Source organism: Lemur catta, chromosome 3 (assembly GCF_020740605.2).
Source record: "Lemur catta isolate mLemCat1 chromosome 3, mLemCat1.pri, whole genome shotgun sequence".
Lineage (NCBI taxonomy): Eukaryota > Metazoa > Chordata > Mammalia > Primates > Lemuridae > Lemur > Lemur catta.
In genome coordinates this window covers 84130246-84150665 of record NC_059130.1, presented here as the reverse complement: position 1 = coordinate 84150665, position 20420 = coordinate 84130246, and the positions used below count along the sequence as shown (strand labels likewise).

The following is a 20420-nucleotide window of genomic DNA, read 5'->3' as shown; positions in this document are numbered from 1 at the left end:
AAATTATACTGCCCAGGACATTTGCTCAATTCTATTTCTCTAGTCAAAGAAATTCCATTTATTTGAATTTTATAAATCACTTTTTTTTTTTCAGCTACTCAGGATGCTGAGGCAGGAGGATTGCTTGAACCTGGGAATTCAAGACCAGCCTGGGCTGGCCGGGCATGGATGGTGGCTCACACCTGTAATCCTAGTACTCTGGGAGGCCGAGGTGGGAGGATTGCTTGAGCTCAGGACTTCGAGGCCAGCCTGAGCAAGATCGAGACCCCATCTCTACTAAAAATAGAAAAAATTAGTCCAAGCATGGTGTTAACATGCCTGTTGTCCCAGCTATTCAGGAGGCTGAGGGAGGAGGATCGCTTGACCCCAGGAATTTGAGGTTGCTTTGAGCGAGGCTGATGCCACGGCACTCTAGCCCGGGCAACAGAGTGAGACTCTGTCTCAAAAAAAAAAAAAAAAAAAAAAAAATCACTTTTTTTTAAAATAAAGGAATGTAATCAATAAACACTTATTAGACTCCTGCTATGTGTTAAGCTCCAAGAATATGAAGGTGAATATACATAAGACAGAGTCCTTTACCCCTCGGGAGCTTACAGGCCAGTGAGGGAGAGAGCCAGGTAAACAGACAGACAATCACAACTCAGTGTATTAAGGATTATGATGGGACCCACGGTGTTAAAGCAGCACAGAGAATGTGTTATCCAACCCAGATGGAAAGGGTGGGGAGCGAGCCTTAGAACACTTCTCTCAAAGGATGCATATTTGAGCTCAGCTTTGTAGGATAAGGAGGAGTTAGCCAGGTGGTGCATGCCAGGAATGTTGTTACAGGCAAAGAGAACAGCGTGTGCAAAGGCACAGGAGTGAGGGAGTATGGCACGTTCAGGAGCTGTAGGAAGCTCAGTGGAGTGAGGCCGGAGCAGTCAATGAGGCCAGATCTTGAAAAGCCTCCTAGGACACGTTAAGCAGTTCAAACCTCATCTTTTTGGCCCTAGGAAATCATTGTCAAGGCTTAAGCAGGGAAGCATCATGTTGGAAAGACTTACATTAAGATCACGTTGGTATCTAAAATGGAGATGGAGTCAGAAAAGGTGCCATGAGCCTGGAGGCGGGGACTGCAGAGTTTAGGAGAGAGAATCCTGAACCACCACCACGCAGTAAAGACAAGAAGGGACGGAGTCTGAAATGTTAAGGATAGGACTGGCTGACAGAGGTGGTGTGTATGTGTAGGTGTCTTTTTTAAGAGATGGGGGTTTTGCTATGTTGCCCAGGCTGGTCCTTTTTTTTTTTTCTTTTGAGACAGAGTCTTACTCTGTTGCCTGGGCTAGAGTGAGTGCCGTGGCGTCAGCCCAGCTCACAGCAACCTCAAATTCCTGGGCTCAAGCGATCCTCCTGCCTCAGCCTCCTAAGTAGCTGGGACTACAGGTGTGCACCACCACACCCGGCTAATTTTTTTCTATTGTAGGTGGGTGTGTGTGTAGGGGGAGGCAATACTTTTCTTTCTAGCTGTTTTCAACTCTAGACATTTTTGCACCTGTTCCCATAAAAACTCTTAAAATTACAGTAATTATGCTAGGGAAAAATGTATACCTCCATTTTCCTCTGCTTTCTCATATTTTGTCTTGGGGTGGTGATTCTGACCCTCTCCTGGGTCAAGATGGTGGGCTATTCTGTGGTCCCAGGGTGGAGGGGGATCTAATTTACCCAAGCACTCCAGACAATGCCAAGAGTACACACAAATAAGGCACCTCTAAGCTGCAAGAACCCCATTTACTGTGATGAAGAGATAAGAAAAAACTAGGAAAAGGAAAAACAGAGAAGGGGGGAAAACTAGGAATAGTGAGAATATGAATGAACACGTGAAAGCTTGCACAGATTCAAGCTGGATATAAACACGTGTGGATAAAAGTTTTCCACAGGGCATATAGGATCTGCTCTCAAAGCCCTACAAAGAGCCAGCACACTCACAAAGGAAGACGTTTCTGATGTCTTATTGCAGCATCTACCCCCTCTGGAAATGTCAGCACCCTTGGAGCACACACAGTCCAGCCCCGGTGGGGTTCTGCCTCACTCGAGGTCACCCTTAGCACCAAGCCGGCCAGAGACAAGAAGGCTGGGCGGTAGCCAGGTCTCCACTTCCACTGCTGGGAATAGCCGAGTCAGCAAATTTTGAGGGTCATTTTGTTAAGGACAGATTATGATGACAAAATTGCCCTGAGAGTGTGTAAAAGTGAACTCCTTGAAGATAGAAATCACACCCTTATACGCTAAGATTTTTATAAGCTCCCACTGAGCTTAGATGCCAACAAAGGGTAGCGAACTATAAAGCTAAAGAATTTTAGAATCTTAAAACTACAAGAAAACCGAGAGTCCTCTATTCCAGTATTTCTCAAAGTGTTGTCCCTCAAACCATCTGTTCCAGAATCACCTGGGTGCTTCTTGAAAAAGCAGATTCCTGAGCCCACCCCAGACTTACCCGGAGTGTGGCCTGGAATTTTCATTTTAACAAACACTACTGGTATTTGTTATGCAGACTAAAGTTAAGAGAGCCATCAGTGGACAGTCCGTGAATGAACAGATGGGCTCAAACCCTAGATCTGCCACTGCATGGCCATGCGTCTTAGACAGTATAATCTTTTGGAGAACATCTCCTTCACCTGTACACGGGGCATCCTGATACCTTCCTTGAGCCACCCTCATCTCTGTCTTTGATATCCGGGTAGAACTTTTAATGACCTTCCATGGCAGCATTAGGCCAAAGGCTTTGCTGCGTGATGCATTAAATGCTATGTCATATTTCCCTTTCTAGACTGTGATCTACTCAAGGGAGCGGACTGTACTGAGCCATTTCTGTGCTCAGAGCCCAGAAACTGTAGCTCTCAATAAAGCTGGTCCACCCCCACTGTGTGAGTACAGAGCCATTGCTGCTGCTCCTTGGGCGTACACTACCATATGCCTTGGCCTTGCATTTTCTCTCAGCTTCCTGGTCTACCAAACTGAACAATCTCATGGATTAAGGAATAACTTTCTTTGGAGGAGAAAGCCTTGGGGCCTGGCTTACCTTCATGCTCTAAGTATAGCAAGTGCCATGTAAAGAAAAGCCATGTTTCACAGCCTTGACTTTTGGCTAGATGGGGTTACCCACTTGCAGTCATCACTTTCTGACCTCAATAAAAGGCTTTCAGTGGGTTTTGGCACTGGGACTTTGCCAGCATTTGTGTTGAGTGACTTCCTGGTATATCTGAGAAGGAACATGATGAGGCGGAAAGAGTGTCACATTCGGAGTCAGGCAGCACAGTCTAGTCCCCAAAATGCTACTGCTGTGACCCAGGCTGCCACATTCTTCTATAGTATTGAATTTATACAAAATAAGGAAGTTTTATGACTTCAGATGATGGATCTGCCCCGTATTTGGGTGCAAATGTTATTAAAAACAAAAAAGTCTACCTTCTCATAGTTACCGTAAGGCTTAAATAGAATAATCTATGTGAAAACACCTTTTAGCTATGAAGGGCTATTCAAATCCTACCTCAGTTACCAGTGTTAAGGATCATCACTGGTATTGAGGAATGTGAAGGACATTAGTCTTGCAAAAAGAAGAAGGAATGTTTGGAGGAGCAGAGGAAAGAAATCTGTGGGCAGTTTTGAACAGGGATCTGTGCCCAGCCCAGGGACCTTCCAGAAAGGTACTCCTAGGCTATCACAAAGGAGTGCATCTGGTAAGGAGGACTCAGGGGCCTGACAGGTCTGTCAATGAGGTGCTAGATCTAGGAGGAGCTGGAGCTCAGGAATGCGGTGCCCAGGGGTGACAGAGGCTGAACAAAGGAAGGGAGCCCACTCCCAGAAATCCTCCAATTTTGAAGCTGAAAGGGAGAAGGAGGCTACTAATCATTGAGCTCCCCTCCCCCCATTATCCCCCAGGTTCTGTTGTTCTGTGCTCCTAGGGTCACAAAACATACCATATTCTTTCCATCTTCATGTCTTTGTGTTATCCTTTCTGCATAGAATTCCTTTTTTTAATCTTTTGTGTCTTATAGCAAATTTCCACTCCAGTCTTTTGAGAATCGCCTCTTCTAGGAATCCTTTCCAGTCCTCCAACACCCTCAGGAAGAATTCATTGCCCCCTCTCTTGTAACCCTACTGTCCTCAGTAGTATGTTCTATTGCACGTGTTTGTTTACATGTCTGTCCCCACTAGATTGGTCTCAAGCTACTAGTAAGTTCCAACATTAATTTATTGGATGGTTTCCACCAGCATTTTTAAAGGTTAAACAGAAAATATTAGAATATCTCACACATAGTAAGGGTAGGTCTCATTTTGTGAAATATTTGCTTTAGTTATCTGTGGTTTAGTTTAGTTAGCCTCTATTGGGTTTTGATGTGAAATATATTTCTTATTATGGATCATGGTTAAGTCTTAGAAAGCTATTGCACAGCTCTTTAAGAACCAACTCCTTTTAGCTCAGAATCCATAAAACAAAGCACAGTACTGATCACACCATATACATTCAATCAACATGTTGTATGTGCCAAGCACGATGCATCTTCTATTTGCTGAACCATCAATCCAAAAATCAGTAAAGTATCATCATCCCCACCTCACAGAATAGGAAGAGGTGGCTGTGGGGTGAAGTGACTTGCCCAATAGGCCTAACTAGCAAGAGGCAGGAATACAACACCCTTGTCTGAGCCTCTGGCCCATCAGCCCATCCATCTCAGCAGGGGAATAAGAAAGGAGGTTTCTGAAGTACAACTGACTCTTGAACAACACAGGTTTGAAATGCACGGGTCCACTTATATGCAGATTGTCTTCTGCCTCTGCCACCCCTGAGACAGCAAGACCAGTCCCTCCTCCTCCTCTTCCTCCTCAGCCTACTCAACATGAAGACATCAGGATGAAGACATTTATGATGACCCATTCCATTTAATGAATAGTAAGTATGTTTTCTTTCCTTATGATGATTTTCTGTATAACATTTTCTTTTCTCTAGCTTACTTTATTGCAAGAATACAGTATATAATATGTATAACATTCAAAAGATGTATTAATTGACTTTATTTTATCAGTAAGGCTTCTAGTCAACAATAGGCTATTAATAGTTAAGCTTTTAGGGAGTCAGAAGTCATATGCAAATTTCCCACTGTTGTTCAAGGTCAAATGTACTTTGCAAACTGTAGGGTACTGCAAAGATACTGTCATCACCTATTTGGGGCCAAAACTTATTTCTACCTTTGCTTCCTTTCTACATCCACATTCCTGCCCACCTATGCATGGGGCCTGGAGTGGCAAGGTCAGCCTCAGGGCCTCCTGGGCAAAGAGCTAGGCTTTTGCAGGGCCAGAAGAGACTTGGAAGGTCATTTCACCATTCCCCTGTGCCCAGGTAGCAATGGAATAAATTTAAGTAGATGGGAATCTCCCCTGTTAGAGAAGGAAGAGCTCTTCCAAACTCACGACTTAGACCAAGCATGCTTGGAATTTACTGTTTTAGGCCTTTGAGATGAAATCAAGAAGAAACCAGGATCTGGTTCCTACCCTGTCACTGTGTGCCCTTGGGCATGTCCCACCCTGTCTCTGCACCACAGCTTCCTCTTGCAGGGGTGGTCATCACTGTACTCTTCCTCACACTGGTATTCTTGCTGGTCTCTTTTCCCAAGGTCACCTCACTGGGGCAGAGACAAAGAATGCCCTCGCCCTTCCCTGCATCTGGAGGAAGATAGCAGCACACAAAAGAGCCACCGCTGGCGGAGCCACACCCCCGGGAAGAGGAAAACCAGGAAAGACTCTGCTGTGTGTTTATGAAATTCACGAGCAGCTGCTTCCTCTGCTGAACCACAGTGATGGCGGCCTGGCCCTCCCTTGACCCCTCCCAGGGACCCCTAATTTGCCATCTGTTAGAGGGTCAGGGAGGAGATGACCAGATATGCAAGTTGTCACCAGACAGGAAATGAACTGATGTCTGTTCCTTCGTCCTAGCCCCTGGGTGAGTCCAACTGTAGAGTTCACATCTTTGGCTGGAGTGACTTTGTGTAGGTGGGAGGGGGCTGGCGGGGTCAGTATGTGCCTGTGTCTGCATCCGTCTGTCGGTGTGCGTCTGTGGATCTGAGTTCTGGCGAGAGAGAGAGAATGGATGTGTATGTGTCTGGGTGTGACTGGGTCTGCCCCTGTGCCTCTCAGTCTATCCGGGCTGTGGCTCTCTGCCTTTGTCCCGCGTGCCTCCATCCCCGTCTCTGAAGGTGTACCCTACTGTGCAGGCCCGTCTGACCCTAAGTGCCTGTGTCTTCGTGTTGAGACCACAACACTGTGTACGTTTTCCGTCTGTGCTGTGTTTCATTGTCTTCTCTTTCTGGAAAGCGTTCAATTAGTGAGCAATGGGGGAAGAAACCATACCCACTCCCACTTGGCATGTGATTTTTGTCTAGACAAGTCTGCCTGCTGTGACGGGATCTACCCTCAACAGACCCGGGTAAAAGTGCTTGGCTGTCACAGCCTGTCGCCCGAGGCTCTGCAATGACTGGCCCAACATTCTAGGGTAACACATGCACCACAGTCAGTCACTACAAAGTCAGCTGAGCTGTAGAAATTCTGTGCAAAAAGGTCACGGAGCCACAGGGCCTCCAAGTTCAATCACAGATGAGGAAACTGGGCTCGGAGGGGGAGTGTCTGACTTGAAGCACAAGCTAAGTCATCATTCACCACTTACCCAAAGCTTTTCCAGTGCCTGCTGTGAACCAGCCTCTGAACTAGGCACTGAGAATGAGCACCCAGGAGGTTAAGCCACGGATTCTGCTCTAAGGCACCCCACAGTCTAGTTGGGCAGACAGACACAAGCCAGCATTGGACAGGACAGACCTGAAAAGCCATGGCAGGAAGAAAGTGCAAAGGGCTGTGGAAGGAAGCAAGACAAAGCTGTCTTCAGGGACTGGAGAAAGTGTGGAAAGCTAAACAATGTCCCCCAAAACATGCCCACGTCCTAATCCCCAGAACTGATTAATGATGTTACCATACATGACAAAATGGACTTCGAAGACAAGATTAAGTTTAGAATCTTGAGATGGATTGTCCTGAGTTATCAAGGTGGACCCAAGGTAACCAAAGGATCCTTATGAGAGGGAGACAGGAGTTCAGACGCGACCATGGAAGTGAGGCCAGAGCGAATGAGAGAGAGAGAGATCTGAAGTTCTATGTGCTGGTTTTGAAGGCAGAGGAAGGGGCCACAGGCCAAGCAATGCAGGCAGCTTCAGAAAGCCAGAAAAAGCAAGGAAGTGGATTTTCCCTAGAGCCTGTAGATGGAACATAGCCCTGTTAACACCTTGATTTTAGCCCAGTGACACCATTTTCCACTTTGGACTTCCATAACTGTTAAGAAAACTTTGTGTTGTTTTAAGCCACTAGGTTTGTGGTGATTTATTACAGCAGAGGCAACTAATACTAGGTTTCATCAGAGACGAGGTGAAACTGGAGCTGCGCCCCATGGAAGGGAGACAGGTATCTGAGATAAGCACGCAGGCTGTTGGAAAATATGGAGAGGTCCAGCACACCTGGTGGCAGGTAAGGAGCTGTCCAGAGATGAGGCCCTCAGAAGCCTGGGTCTTGGAGCACAGGCTCCGTGTCAGGCTGCCGGGGCTCAACTCCAGCTGCTCTGCCTTCTCTTCGAGTGACGGAGCTCGCAATAAATGTCAGCAAATGCTACACCTCAGTTAACAGGAAGTCCACAGAGGCGAGGCTCAGGAGATTATCTGGCAGAGTGGGAAATGGATTCTGGGCATCTTGGCACCCCATGCAGTGGCTTTTGTACCACGTCGTGCCTCTTTCCCAGGCCTCCTAACCTCAGCTGCTGTCTCTGTGCCATACGTTCATGAGTAAGGGGAGAACCTGGCTTTTGCCAGGATTCCCTGGGGCAGCCAGCCTTGATTCTTGCGAGAACGTTCTGCTACACAGCACAGGCAAAGCAGAGGCCATGGACTCCTGCCCGGAGTGTGAGAGCTACGCGCCCGGAGTGTGAGAGCTACGCGCACAACTTGGGGAAAAACCCACGAGGCAGACACCCTTCATTCTCCTCACAATTCCCTCTCCTGGGCACCCAGTGTCCTCATCACATGGCCTCTTGGTTCCCCACACCTCCTCAGGGACCAGCCCATCTCTGGCTCAGTCCAGGATCCTGCACTTTATTTCTGTCTTCCTCACAATCAAACCCAAGACAACAGAATCCTGAGATTGTACAATCAAAAAAAAAAAAGAAAAGAAAAGAAAAGAAAAAGATACACTGCTTTCTTTTCTCCCAGCTGGGCATTCACAAACTTTTATGCTGAGTAGCCACAGCTTCCAGGCCCTTCCTTGCCCTGGCCTCCCTGACGGATTCAGTGAAATGAACCTGCCAGTGCTGGGATTCTAAGCCAATGGGCCTCCTGTGCACCAGGCTGAGTGTTAGGTATTTGAAGAAAAGTGATACGATCGAGTCCCTGCCCTTGCATGCTCACAGCTGAGTGGGCAAAGACAGGGAAAAATATTTATCACTCCTTTCCAAACCATCTTTACATTGCAAAACAGGCTTTCAAAATCAAAGCAATAACTGGATCAGCCCAAAGCATTGGGAAGGACCCTGTGTACACTTAAATGATACTCTCTGAGCAGCTGTCTGTGCAGCTTCTGCCTCCAGTCAACTCCAGCCGGCCTTCAACTTCAGGGGCCTCCCCTCCTTGCAGAGTGCAGAGGGCATAGCTTTAGGTTGGTTAGAATCTTGGGGGCAGCTGTCTACTAGCTTGTTGACCTTGACTTAAGTTATCTCTCTGAGCCCGAGTTACTCCATCTGTAAAATGGCTAGAGGAAAATGGCATTAAGTGGCTAAGAGGAGACAATGGGTAAAGCATCTAGCACGGTGCCTGGACCAAATTCCTGTCCCTTGCTACAGTCAGTGACAGCCAAGCAGGATAAAAGTCAGACCCCCTCATTTCACTTCTTGAAAACAGGCCTTGGTCCTCCCAAACACTCTGCCTAATTGCTCATGGCCAGTGCTCTAGGATATAGGAGAGAGGAAGGCTGGGAGGGATCCCCCCACCTTTTAATTTTTTTAATTGGGGGTGCAGGAGACTCCAATTAGGGCAGTGGCGCCAAGGAGGAGACACAACAGCAGGCCCCCTGGAGCTGCCCTCCTGCTGAGAGCAAAGCTCAGAAGGGCACAGTCAGCAAAGGGTTACCCCTCAGTGCAAACACCCATCCCCCACTGTCACTTCACATTAAAGGGCCAGGCACCAGAGAACAAGCTGGCCAGTGACAGCTGCTCTCATTAACGGTTTGCTCCCCCAATTTCTCTCCCTCCTGGCTTTTACTTAATAAAAGCAAAAAGAAAAGAAAAAGCAAGCCATGAAGAAAGCCATCAAAACAGCCAGTCCCTTAGGCCAGGATTCCCGTGTCACAGGCTGGCAGGCAGTTCAGATGCTACTTTCTTCGTGGTGCCCACTCTGATGGCTGCAACTCCATCTCCCTCTTCTCGGTTGCTGCACACTGAGTCAGGCCCTCGCCTGCCAGCTGAAGCCCCCCGCACGTCTCTATTGCAGTCCCCCATTGTACTGTCACTCCTGTGCTGGGCCCGGCTGTGCAAACCGCTAGAAGCGGATTTCCTTAGGAGCGAGGGCTTGGCCTCATTCATCCCTATGCCTTCCAGACAATGATCCCTATAGTGCTCTCAAGAAAGGTCAGGTCAATTCATTGATTCTAGCTTTTTGCTTATTAAACACACATTTACTTATTCTGAGCTAGGATCCCGGAGAGGCCTTGGTAAGACAGGAAGAATAACATCTATCTACCTTACGTATGGTCCCTGCCCCCGAGGAACTTGCAGCCTAAAGCGAGCCACATCAATAACTTCAATCCAGAGTGGTAACTGCTATCACAGAGCAGAGGGGAAGAGGTTGTGGTAGGGAGACACAGGCCTGCAGCCAGGCTTAGAAACCAGGAAAGGATAAGAAGCCGGTTTAGATCTCTCTATTGTTCATAATTCTTACTGTGAATGAGCAAGGATAATACTAACAACAGTACGATCCCCATGTGTGGCGCTTAAACATCCAGCCATTATTGTGTGCTGGGATTCCTGCGGGACCAGCGTGAGCTGCTCTGAGTAGGGCCCAGGAAGGCACAATGGATCAAAGTAGGTGCTCGGTCATCTTTGCTGATTAAGCTCCTCAAAACTTTCAGCAGGCAAGAGCTTACTGATGGAGATACAGAGAGGGAGAATGGCTTATCCCACCTTTACGGGGAGTCAGGGATGAAATGTGTAAAAGGGTAACCCATCCATCTGGGACCAGCCAGCATGTGGCCCATCTCATGTTCAGTCTCAAGGGAACCCTGTGATTCGCTGTGCGAGGCCTTCAGATGGAGAGAGGCCTTAGGGTTCAGCCAACCTCCCCTTCTCTAGCCGACACTCAGTTTAGGGTCTGACCAAGTCACCCCAAAGGTCACAGAGGGAAGGGCAGACGTTTCCCAAGAAGCTGAGAAGTTCTGCTGCACACTAAGTGCCCACCAAAGCAGCATGTGAGCACGATGAGTCAGGAGACTTAGATCTGCTACTCCATTGACACGTGACCTTGGGCAAGTTTCTTCCCCACATTTCCTCATCTACAACATGAGCAAGTTGGATAATATCTAAGATCTCTTCCAACTGCAATATTCTGTGAGCCCAAACCTTCAGTGTTTACAGAGAAGAGGATTTACAGAACCTATGGGACCAAAACTCACAGACTGCAAAGAAGCAGGAATTATTCTCACTTTACTGTAGGGATCCTAGGGCAGGGTGGCTCTTCAGATACCAAGCAGAGAACAGGAACAAGGGTTCCCTGGCTTTGGTCACTGAGCTAGAAACATTTAACGAGCAACAAGCAAGAGCCCAGGGCTCTGCTTACAAATTGAAGACAAGATGCTACTTACTATGCAGCAGGCCACCAGGGCTCCTTGGGCAAATCCTGCCAGGACATCACTGGGATGGTGCTTGTGGTCTGACACGCGGGACAGTCCCGTGTAGAAGGCCATCATGATCAAGGTGAACTGCAGGAGGGGCCGGAGCAGGCGGGCACCTCGCCAGGTAAAGCGGGCCTGCAGGTATAGCTGGAGGGAAGAGACAAGAGGAATAAACACTAAGTGACTTCCCATTAACCTACACGAAGACCCCAGGCAGACACATGCTATATTTCTGCTAAATGGAACTATGCAGACCATGGGCGGCATTCAATTTCACATGACCTTTAAGCCAGTTATTTAAATGCAGCTTTGGTTCTCAGACTAAAAAAATAAGAAAATAGTTCATCTAAGGAGATAAACTAGGGAGAGCCAACCAACATAGTACATGCAAATGGCCTCAGCACACTGCTTAGCACATAGTAGGCACTTAATAAATGTTAGTTTCCTTTTATCATCTTCTTGATTGAAACTAATGACAGAATAATAACCAGGATTAGTAAAGGTTTCTTTTTTTTACAATTGATGACAATTTACTTAACAACATTGGGGTGTTTTGCTGGGGATTATGGTTGTACAATCCCTAGACTACTGGCGTCTCAGCATTGCCACGGTAATAAAATACCCAACCACAAGGAGAAGTTATTGTGAGATTCACAAAGAGATACTTCTCTTTCAAAAGAAGGACAAGCTAATGAGTTACTGCTTGGAACTGTGGATTTTGAACTCAAATATAAGGAAACACATAAACCAACCAGACAATGCCAGAGAACTTTCAAGCAGAGGTTGACGGACAGTGGCCTGGGTGGTGTCAAAGAGTAACCTGAAGAAAAATGGAAAAAAAAAACACCTCTGGCTGAAGCAAAGAAGTTGAAATGACGTCAGCCGGGCATTGTCCCCTCGGAGTTATCTTGCTGCCGTTTCCGCTCTAACCTCTGGGCACCAGCTACTTCCCAGGTTCCTGTGGGAACCTGGGAAGTGAGGAGGAAGAGGCGAGGGGACAGGAGGAACTTCCCACTACAAATCAAAGCGCTCACAGCCGGCAGGAGAAAGGGGAGGACAGCGGAGGGGAGGGGGCCGATGGCCTAAAGATAGACCCTGTGCAGAGGCAAAGGCGTGACTCTGCCCTTCCTGAGACAAAGGGACACCTTCTTTTGGGGGTGAGGAAAAGAGCAAGCCAGCGGCCAGTCTTGAGGAGACGGAAGAGTCGACGATCCTGGAGTCACTCTTAGCCATCGTAAAGCGTCCAGGACTGACTCCTCAACTACTCGGAAAACTATTTCAAAAAAGCTAGGCATGGAAAACAGCAGCAACTTCATAATCATTTTAAAATTATATAAATGTATTATTGGAAAATCTAAGAACAACGAAAAACTAGTAAGAGATCACACTGATGTTAGTGGTGGCTAAACAAGTGATAAAAACTTAATGGTTTTCTCATCTATAAATAATAGTTAAAAATCTAAAACAAGAGACAAAGTCATCATAATAGCAAATATGATTAAATAAATAATAATTGACTTGCCAAGAAGTACATGGGACCTTTACAAAGTGACAGACACAAAGGACAATTTGGATAGCAAGAAAGCTAGAATTTTTATTTATAAGAACACGCAACTTTTAAATTCAGAAATTGATATGTAAATTCAGTTGGATTCCCATGGACATCCTAAAAAGGGTCAGTTTCTAAGGGGAAGGGATGCTTGACTTGAATCCTAAAGATGAATGGGTGTTTGCTGGAGTTAAGGGGACAGTAGTGAGGGGTGTATATTCCAGGCAGAGCTATGACTTTGGGGCTTGCCACCAAAGTTCCCAAGAACTTCCAATAGTCCAGGATAAAAGGAGAAGAGGGTGTATGGGGAAGTGATGAGAAATGGGGCTACAGAGTCCAGCAAGGGCCAGTTCACGAAGGGCCTTGGGTGTCAAAGGAACTTGGCCTTTGTTCAGTAGGCCAGTCTTTGCCAAACCAGATTCCATGGAATATTACATGGGATATTAAATGTCATTAAAAAGAAGATTTGTGAATGCTCTATACTAAATCCTTATTTTTGTCACTCATAATGCTTATAAGATTACTAAAGGCTCTGAGAAGTCCTGCAGGAAAAAAGACTTATTTGACTTTTAATCACTATTTTCACAGAACACCTACCAATTGAATCACAGTTGAAAAATGTTACTGTAAGCAATGGTGAAAAATTATATGCTTTTAAGCAAGGGACTGAGTACCATAAAAAACTAACCTGGGTGTTTTTTAAGGGATCTAGGCAGGCAAGGTTGGGTCAGAATAGGCGACACCAAAGTCACTGAATCCAAAGCTATAGGCCAAAGGCTACTCCCTCATTTCTGCTGAAATTACCCACCAGTGGACTCTGCAATCCTGGATCAAAAGGTCCCTTGCTTTTGGGAGTGGGGACAGAGATGATGTTGGTCTAGCTCCAACTCAACACAAGTCTTTAGGACAATGGCAAATTTAAGGATGGGGACTCATCCATTTGCAGTGTGCCCACTATGGTCTGGCCTTCCTCCACCTATTCTTGGCAGTGGACAGGGTGACGTGGGTAAGAGAAAGAGCACAGGTTTTAATAAGAAAAACCTCACTGTGCCTCAGTTTCTCGCATACAAAATAAATGTAACAACTACTATCTTCCAGGCTGGGTGTGGGATGGCTTGGTTGATAAACCCAGATGAAGGGGATGGCACAACATGCTACTCAATAAATAGGTGATTTTATTTTTTTAACCACTTTTCATAATTTGGACCTCGTAGTCTCAAGATTTTCTTATTTGCCCCACTGAAAAATCTGCAGCTTCTTAGAAAATGCTTGTTACAAATCCTCCAACCCTTGCCCTGGCCCCTCTGCATGCAGATTTTAGGTTGCAGGCCTTGGAAACCAGGGTGGGGCAGAGGAAGGGTGGGTTTCCCAACCGGACAAGGTTCACATCTCCCCTTCACTGACTCAGATACTTAAGGCTGGAGCTTAATGAAAGAAAAAAATAAATACAGGAGAGGAACTTGAGGAGAGAGGAAGAGACCAGTCATCAGAATAGCTCCAGGAAGGGAGGAAGGGAGTGCTTATGAATGAGAAAGGAGCAGGCGGCCCTGGGAAAAGAATTCCTTTGGGAAGCGGTCAGACGTGGAATTGCAGTGAGCAGATGAGAGCTTGCTCCCAGACACCCACCAGTAACTAACACGTTTGAGGAGGAACACCTCCAGGTCGGATTGGTGTCTACAGCTGGGGATTCAGGGGAAAGCAGTACAATAGGAAAGTGCATTTTGCGGCGAGACAGCCCTGATTCCAGTCCTGGCTCTGCCACTCAGTAGTTATGTGGTCACTTAACATCTCCAAGTCTCCTTATCTGTAAAATAGGCAGAATAGTATCTCCTTCTCAGGGATGCCAGGACCAAAGGAGGCAACACGGAAGACCCTGTCTGCCATAGGATGAGCACTCAAGACACTCTCGAGAAATCTAGGTTACCCTTTTGCCTTGGTAAATGAGATTTACTCAATGACCATGGCGATATCACCAAACCAAGTTGCTAAAGACTGAGATTGCACAATGACCTTCTGCCCAGTGGCTACATCTGATTTGGGTGTAAGCTGGTGGCAACAGGCTTTGAGGCTGATCAAAGGATCTAATAACCCCCTCCAACCCACACCAATCTCACTGCTAAATGGAGTGGATTTTGCCAGTTCAGAGCCCAGTTCACATGAGCTGCTCCAGGCCAGAGGTTTGGGCCTCACTTGGATCACTAAGTACGTTCTGGGTCCTAGGGACAAGGAGTAACTCTGGAGGTTCCACTCATTCCCACTCAAAGGGCCAAGGAGACTTTTCCAGCATTAGAACACCTGCAGGAGTTTCAGCAAAGTCCTAAACACCCTGAAAAAGGTGCTTAGGAATAGGGTGAGCAGAGCTGGACCAAACCAGAAAGCCAAAATCACCTTGACCTTACATATAGGATGCTGTTGGCATCCTGCCTAATCTGTGTTCACTTCCCCATCTGAGAATCCGCCCTTGGAACCCACTTCCCAAGCATCACTGTGACAATGCAGAAAGTGTCTGATTTGCAGTCAGAGCAACTAGATTGGAATCTTTTCTCTGCTACATACCAGGTATATGGCCCTGGACAAGTTACTCTGCTTTTCTGAATTTCTGTTTTCTCGTATATAACGTAAAGAGATTTGTTTTTTTTTAAACACATCTATTATCTTCAAGACTCTATGAAAGACACAGATATGAATAAGCTCCTTCACTAACAAAGAGTATAATCTTAAAGTCCTTTTCTTGTACTAGGATTTGGTTTCCAATTGCTAAAATAAAACTGTTGATTGTGGATATGATAAAGATTACAATAGGACAGTGTATGTCTGCCTCCCCTCCCCCAAACGAAGTACCTGAAAGTCCCTGGCATGTGGCACTCACACCCTAAGTGGAATTCTCTTCTCCTTCCTGGTCCTAGCTTCAAAACTAGGGTCCTATGGAATTCCAACAAAACCTCCTTAGAAAGGTCCGACTGAACGTGAGCCCGCTCCTATGGTCTGAGCTAGCAGAGTCAGATGTATGTGTGAGTCACATGCGTGTTCTTGCTGAGTCATTTGTGTCTCATTACATGATTTGCATACTGGTGGAACAGGTCTGCACTGTCCTCTCACTTCATTTCCATTGCTCTTGGGACAGCCCTGCTAAGAGTGAAAAGGAGGCTTTTGTCCTTCCTTATGTCCCTGCCTACCCTCTTCCTGGAAGCCAGTCCAGATTCCTGACACCCACAGCGAGAAACTTTCTCCCTCCTCTAATCTCCTCCAGGGCTCCCATTTGGCTCTGGTTCATGTGCCTGGTGGCTCCCAGACATGGAGTAGACCCAGAACCTCTCTCTGGAAAGTCGTTGAACAACTTTCAGAAGAAAAAGAATTTTTGATTGACTTTTCTCCTCCTTTTTTTAGAAGAAAAACGCATCGAATCTTGTCTTCTGTCACTATGAGGGAGGAAAAAAAATTGCCACTGTTCTGGATACTATGCTAGGTGCTTTAGATGACATTACCTGCCATTGTCACAATAATCCTGTGAGGTGGACACCATCGTGCCCATTCTACAGATGAAGAAAAGGGTGAGCAGAGCTGGACAAAACCATGGCTAAAAAAAGCCGTGTCACTTGCTCAAGGTAACAGAGAGCCAGGGTTTACAGATAGTAAGTTTGCCTCTGAGTCCACACTCAAACCACAGAACCACCCGGTTTCCTTGGGGGATTATTGCATTGCACTCAGTCTTGGTCTTTGGTACTGGACCTCTGTCTTTGGAGAAGAGAAGCGAGTTGAGGGCTCTACACTAAAGGACAACCTCTAGGGGACAACTGGAACTTCAGGCTCCTCTAATTCACCTGTCACACACTTTTATAAACGCCCACGTCTGCAACGCAGGCGTACAGCTTTTGTAAGGGAGTAGCAGAATCTCCGACCCGATCTTAAGCGGAGGGGGCTCTGTGAACTGACCCAGTACCTCTCATAATAAAGGTGACAGCCACTTTCTCTGTGCTCCGTCCCCTCGGCCCATCTCTAAGCAGAGAATGTATCCAACTGTTTTTGCAACTGTTTATTTTTCTGGCTTTCCACACAAAATTTTGAGCTCTTTTGTGGTCCCCAGGTGTTCACACGGGGTCTGGCACAAAATGGGTTCTCAGAAATGGGTGGACATGTGCATGGGGGAGTGAATGAGCTAGGGAGGAAAGGGGACAAACATCTGGTCCAGTGGTTTATTCCCCTTGGAAACAACAGCCTTGTTCCTGCAAGGGGTTTCCACAGACGATCTGTGGGTATGCCTTGCGGGTGTACCAGACCCCAGGCTCTGGGATGCCAAACATGTGGAACAAAACCTCAATGACTAACAAGCACAGCCCGGAGAACATGGCTGTCAGAGTACAGCCACTTCCCTGTTTCCTTGGCACCCAGCAAACCCTCTGACATATAAACAGTTCTCATGGGACAGCACAGTAAAGAGTCAATAGGTAAAGAGGTCAGTAAAAAGGCCGCAAAGATCTTCCCTCCACCACACAGACCCTTAATGATCTATAGTCAGTGATGACAAGACAAAAATAATTCCAATTGGAATGGAAAGGAGCATGGCCTGGGAACGTCAGAGTTTCATTCATTCATCAAATATTCATTGCATACTTACTAAGTATCAGGCATTGTTTTGGGAAGTGGGATCCGGTAAGTAGTGAATCAAAAGACAAAAAAAATCCCTCCCCGCCCCAAGGAATTTACCATTTAGTTGAGGGAAATAAACAAACGAGCAAATGAATGTATAGTATGTCAGAGGGTGAGAAATTGGCGGGAAAAGTAAGGCTGCAAAGGGGGCCAGGGGGCATAGTATCAGAGGAGGAGGCTGTCATTTTAAACAGGGTGGTCAGGGAAGACTGCTTGGAAGAGTGACCTAAAGAAGGTGAGGGGGCAAGGTGCAGATTCCTGGGGGCACAGCAGCCAAGGAGAGGCCTTGACACAAACTGGCTGCTGCCTAATCTGAGTTGCAAAATGAGGAGCTGGGCTCATGATCCCAAAGGTCTTTTCCACTCTCAGGGGTGCCCTCTGCTCCTGCTTCCCACCAGCCACGCAAGCTGTGCTGAACTGAATGCCTGCACTTCTCCAGGTCACCATCCTCCCTTTCCCCTGAGCACATCTCCTCCATCCTCCTGTGACTGACTCTACTGGGAGCCTTCCCTGGCTTCTGCCACCTTCCACTCCAGGTTAGCTTGGGGGCCACAATTTTGAGTATCTTTGATAACCTATACATCCCCTTCTCCCTGTTGTACCATGTACCAGACTCTTATCATCATTTGCTGCTGCTCTGGACGGAATCCCCCAAGGGCTGCGACCATGCCTTACTAATCACCACATGCCCCGCCCTCCGCCCCTTATCTTGATGCGTAAGACTCACTCACTAAACATTTGCTGAATACAGGCTGAATGCACACGTGAGTTCCTTGAGCAGACGTGCACAGGCCCACATCTGATTCGTCTCAGTATCCCCAGAAGATAGCAGAGCACCTGGCACAACAGAGGAGACACCAGGTGCGCTACATGAATTGGTACCTGTCCTGGTGTCGGCATTTTATCCAGACAACCACGTCATCCTCAATCCCTGACCAGGGAGGTAGAGGGCCAATCCAGATGTGGGCCTCTGGGGTTGAGGCCAGGACTCAGAGGTAGAAAGCACAGTTTATGCTTATATATGCTGTGGGGTTTTTGTTGCTGTTGTTTAGAATTTGCATTAATCTCTAACAAGCCTAAACCTTATCCTTAAGCTTCTGTGCCCAGAGATATTGGCATTTGGGGCATGGTTTTTCCAAGCTAAGCATTTTGCGAATGAATCCCAATATGGGGTGCCCTTCAAAGCCGTGTAGGCTCTAGACGTGGCTGTCACCGAAAGTCCTGGAGCGTAGATGGCTGGTGCTTCGGGTCTGCCGCTCTCTTTGAACTCGATGGTAATGTGGCGTAAGTTTGTCCCTGATGGTTTCTTATCTTTCTTTCCAGCACTTTGGCAAGTTCAAACTTCTTTCAAATAGAGATATAGAGATTGAGAGATAAACAGACACCGTGTAATCCCACTCTTTCATTTGAGAGATGAGTAAAATGGGGTCCAGAGAGGAAAAGCGGCAACAACTCTGCCAAATAGACATGCTCATCGCCACTTTACAGATGAGTAAACTGAGGCTCTAAAGCTAAGTGACCCACTCATGGTTCCATAGCCAGTAATGGACATGGCCAGGTTTGATTCCACATCAGTCTGATTCTAAAGGCAAGAGGGGGCAATGCTATGGCCAGCTGGCTCCAGTGTGGTTCTCCCCAGCACTCTGGGGAAGCTGTGAATCACAGGCTGCGTGAACAAAAGCACAGGGTGCGGGGTTGGGGGGTGGGTGGGCAGAAACCATTCGCCAACTCCAGCACTTCCTGAAGCCCAACATAAAAGCACTGGGGGAGGGTCTAAGGGCTTCTTGGACAGGCTGCAGGATTTCCCACCTCCTCTGGCGGGAGCAGGGGTGTTCTTCAAATTTCCTTTAGAAAGTTTGCAAATTGGACATTACAAGGGCTGGGATTTCACTGTAATATCACATAGAAACAAGCCCTGGCAAAGAGCACTGTTTGCATTTTTTTAGCTCTTATTTTCAGAGTTGTTTTAGGGCAAGATAACCTTAGAGCTAAAAATAGAGCTGTGTGTGTGTGTGTGTGTATATATATATATATATATATATATATATATATATATATATGTTGTGTGTATATACACGTGGGTGTCTACGAGCTGTGAATGTTGAATGTCCGTTTGTGTCAGAGTTCCAAAGGTGTGGGTATGTGCATGACAGGGTGGTGGCGTGGGGTGTAATAATATGCTTAGGAGATGAAGGATTAAGAAGGTTCTTCTTTTTCTCCTTCTCCCTTCCTTTCCTCTCTCTCTTTTTTTCCTCCCTTCCTTTCTTCCCTTCCTTCCTTTTAGCAACAGGAAGGCACTATAATTTTTCCTCCCTCAGAGAGATGCAAACAAACCTTCAATCAAAATCTACTATTCACCCGTCACCCCGCAGAGGTTTCTGGCTGTAACCACAGCTGGTAGAGAGGTGATGGTGTGGTTGGAGGGGGCAGGGGACCTCTCAACCATTAAAGCAGAAAGAGAAAGGCAGGCCCCCTCCAAGTGACATTGAAATTAGGGCCAAGAGGTTATATTCTTTAAGTTTATCCTGAAGAGGTTTGTTTTTGTTTTCATTTTTTTGTGGTGCAGTACAATGAAGAAAACATGTTCAAATCACAAACACTAGTGCGTTCAAATACCTTTTCCACCTCTTACTGACTGTAGCACTTTTGTGTCTTCATTTTTAGATATGGGTTTGTTTGTTTGTTTGTTTGCATTTGCAAATCAGATAATCAAAACACATCTCATCAGGTACCGAGAGGGAAATGTCCTCGCATAATCCGGACACAGTGCCCGGCACACAAAAGGCACCCACGACTCGCTAACACCCTCACCTCTCGGGCAGCTGTGAAGGACACAGTGCACGGTGCTGGAGTCAAAATAATCCAGTATTTTTCTCTCGGAATAAAACGAAGGGACATGAAAGAAATGAACACATACCCAACTTCTCCAAGCACCTTTACAGAATACTGAAATTACATTTTTAAAATTGCTTCCAGCCCTGGGTAAAATATACACATGGAGCAGGAACCTAAATATCTTTGCTAAATTATTCTTTCTAAGAACAAAACAAAAATAACCACACACACACACAAAAAAAAATGAAGAATGAAGGGAGGTGCTATTTATGAATAAATAAAATCCATGTTTAGTGTTGTCATAGGCTGGGGCCCACCTTTCAGCTCTGCATCCTAGGCAACGGGAAGCCCAGAGGCCTCCAAACTTGGAAAAGGTTAGGAAAAAACCAAAACAAAACAACCTCTCTGTTGTTTTTTTCCAATTCCTAATTATGTTTTTTAA

At 46.5% G+C, this 20420-nt stretch overlaps 1 protein-coding gene across 1 annotated transcript in view; it reads right to left on the bottom strand.

Annotated features, from left to right (window-relative positions):
- PLPP3 (phospholipid phosphatase 3) overlaps positions 1-20420 on the bottom strand; it is a 79068-nt gene that overhangs the window by 4963 nt on the left and 53685 nt on the right. The window contains exon 5 of the mRNA XM_045547927.1: positions 10918-11094. Coding sequence (XP_045403883.1) covers positions 10918-11094 — 177 coding nt within the window. The remainder of the gene's footprint in view (positions 1-10917; positions 11095-20420) is intronic.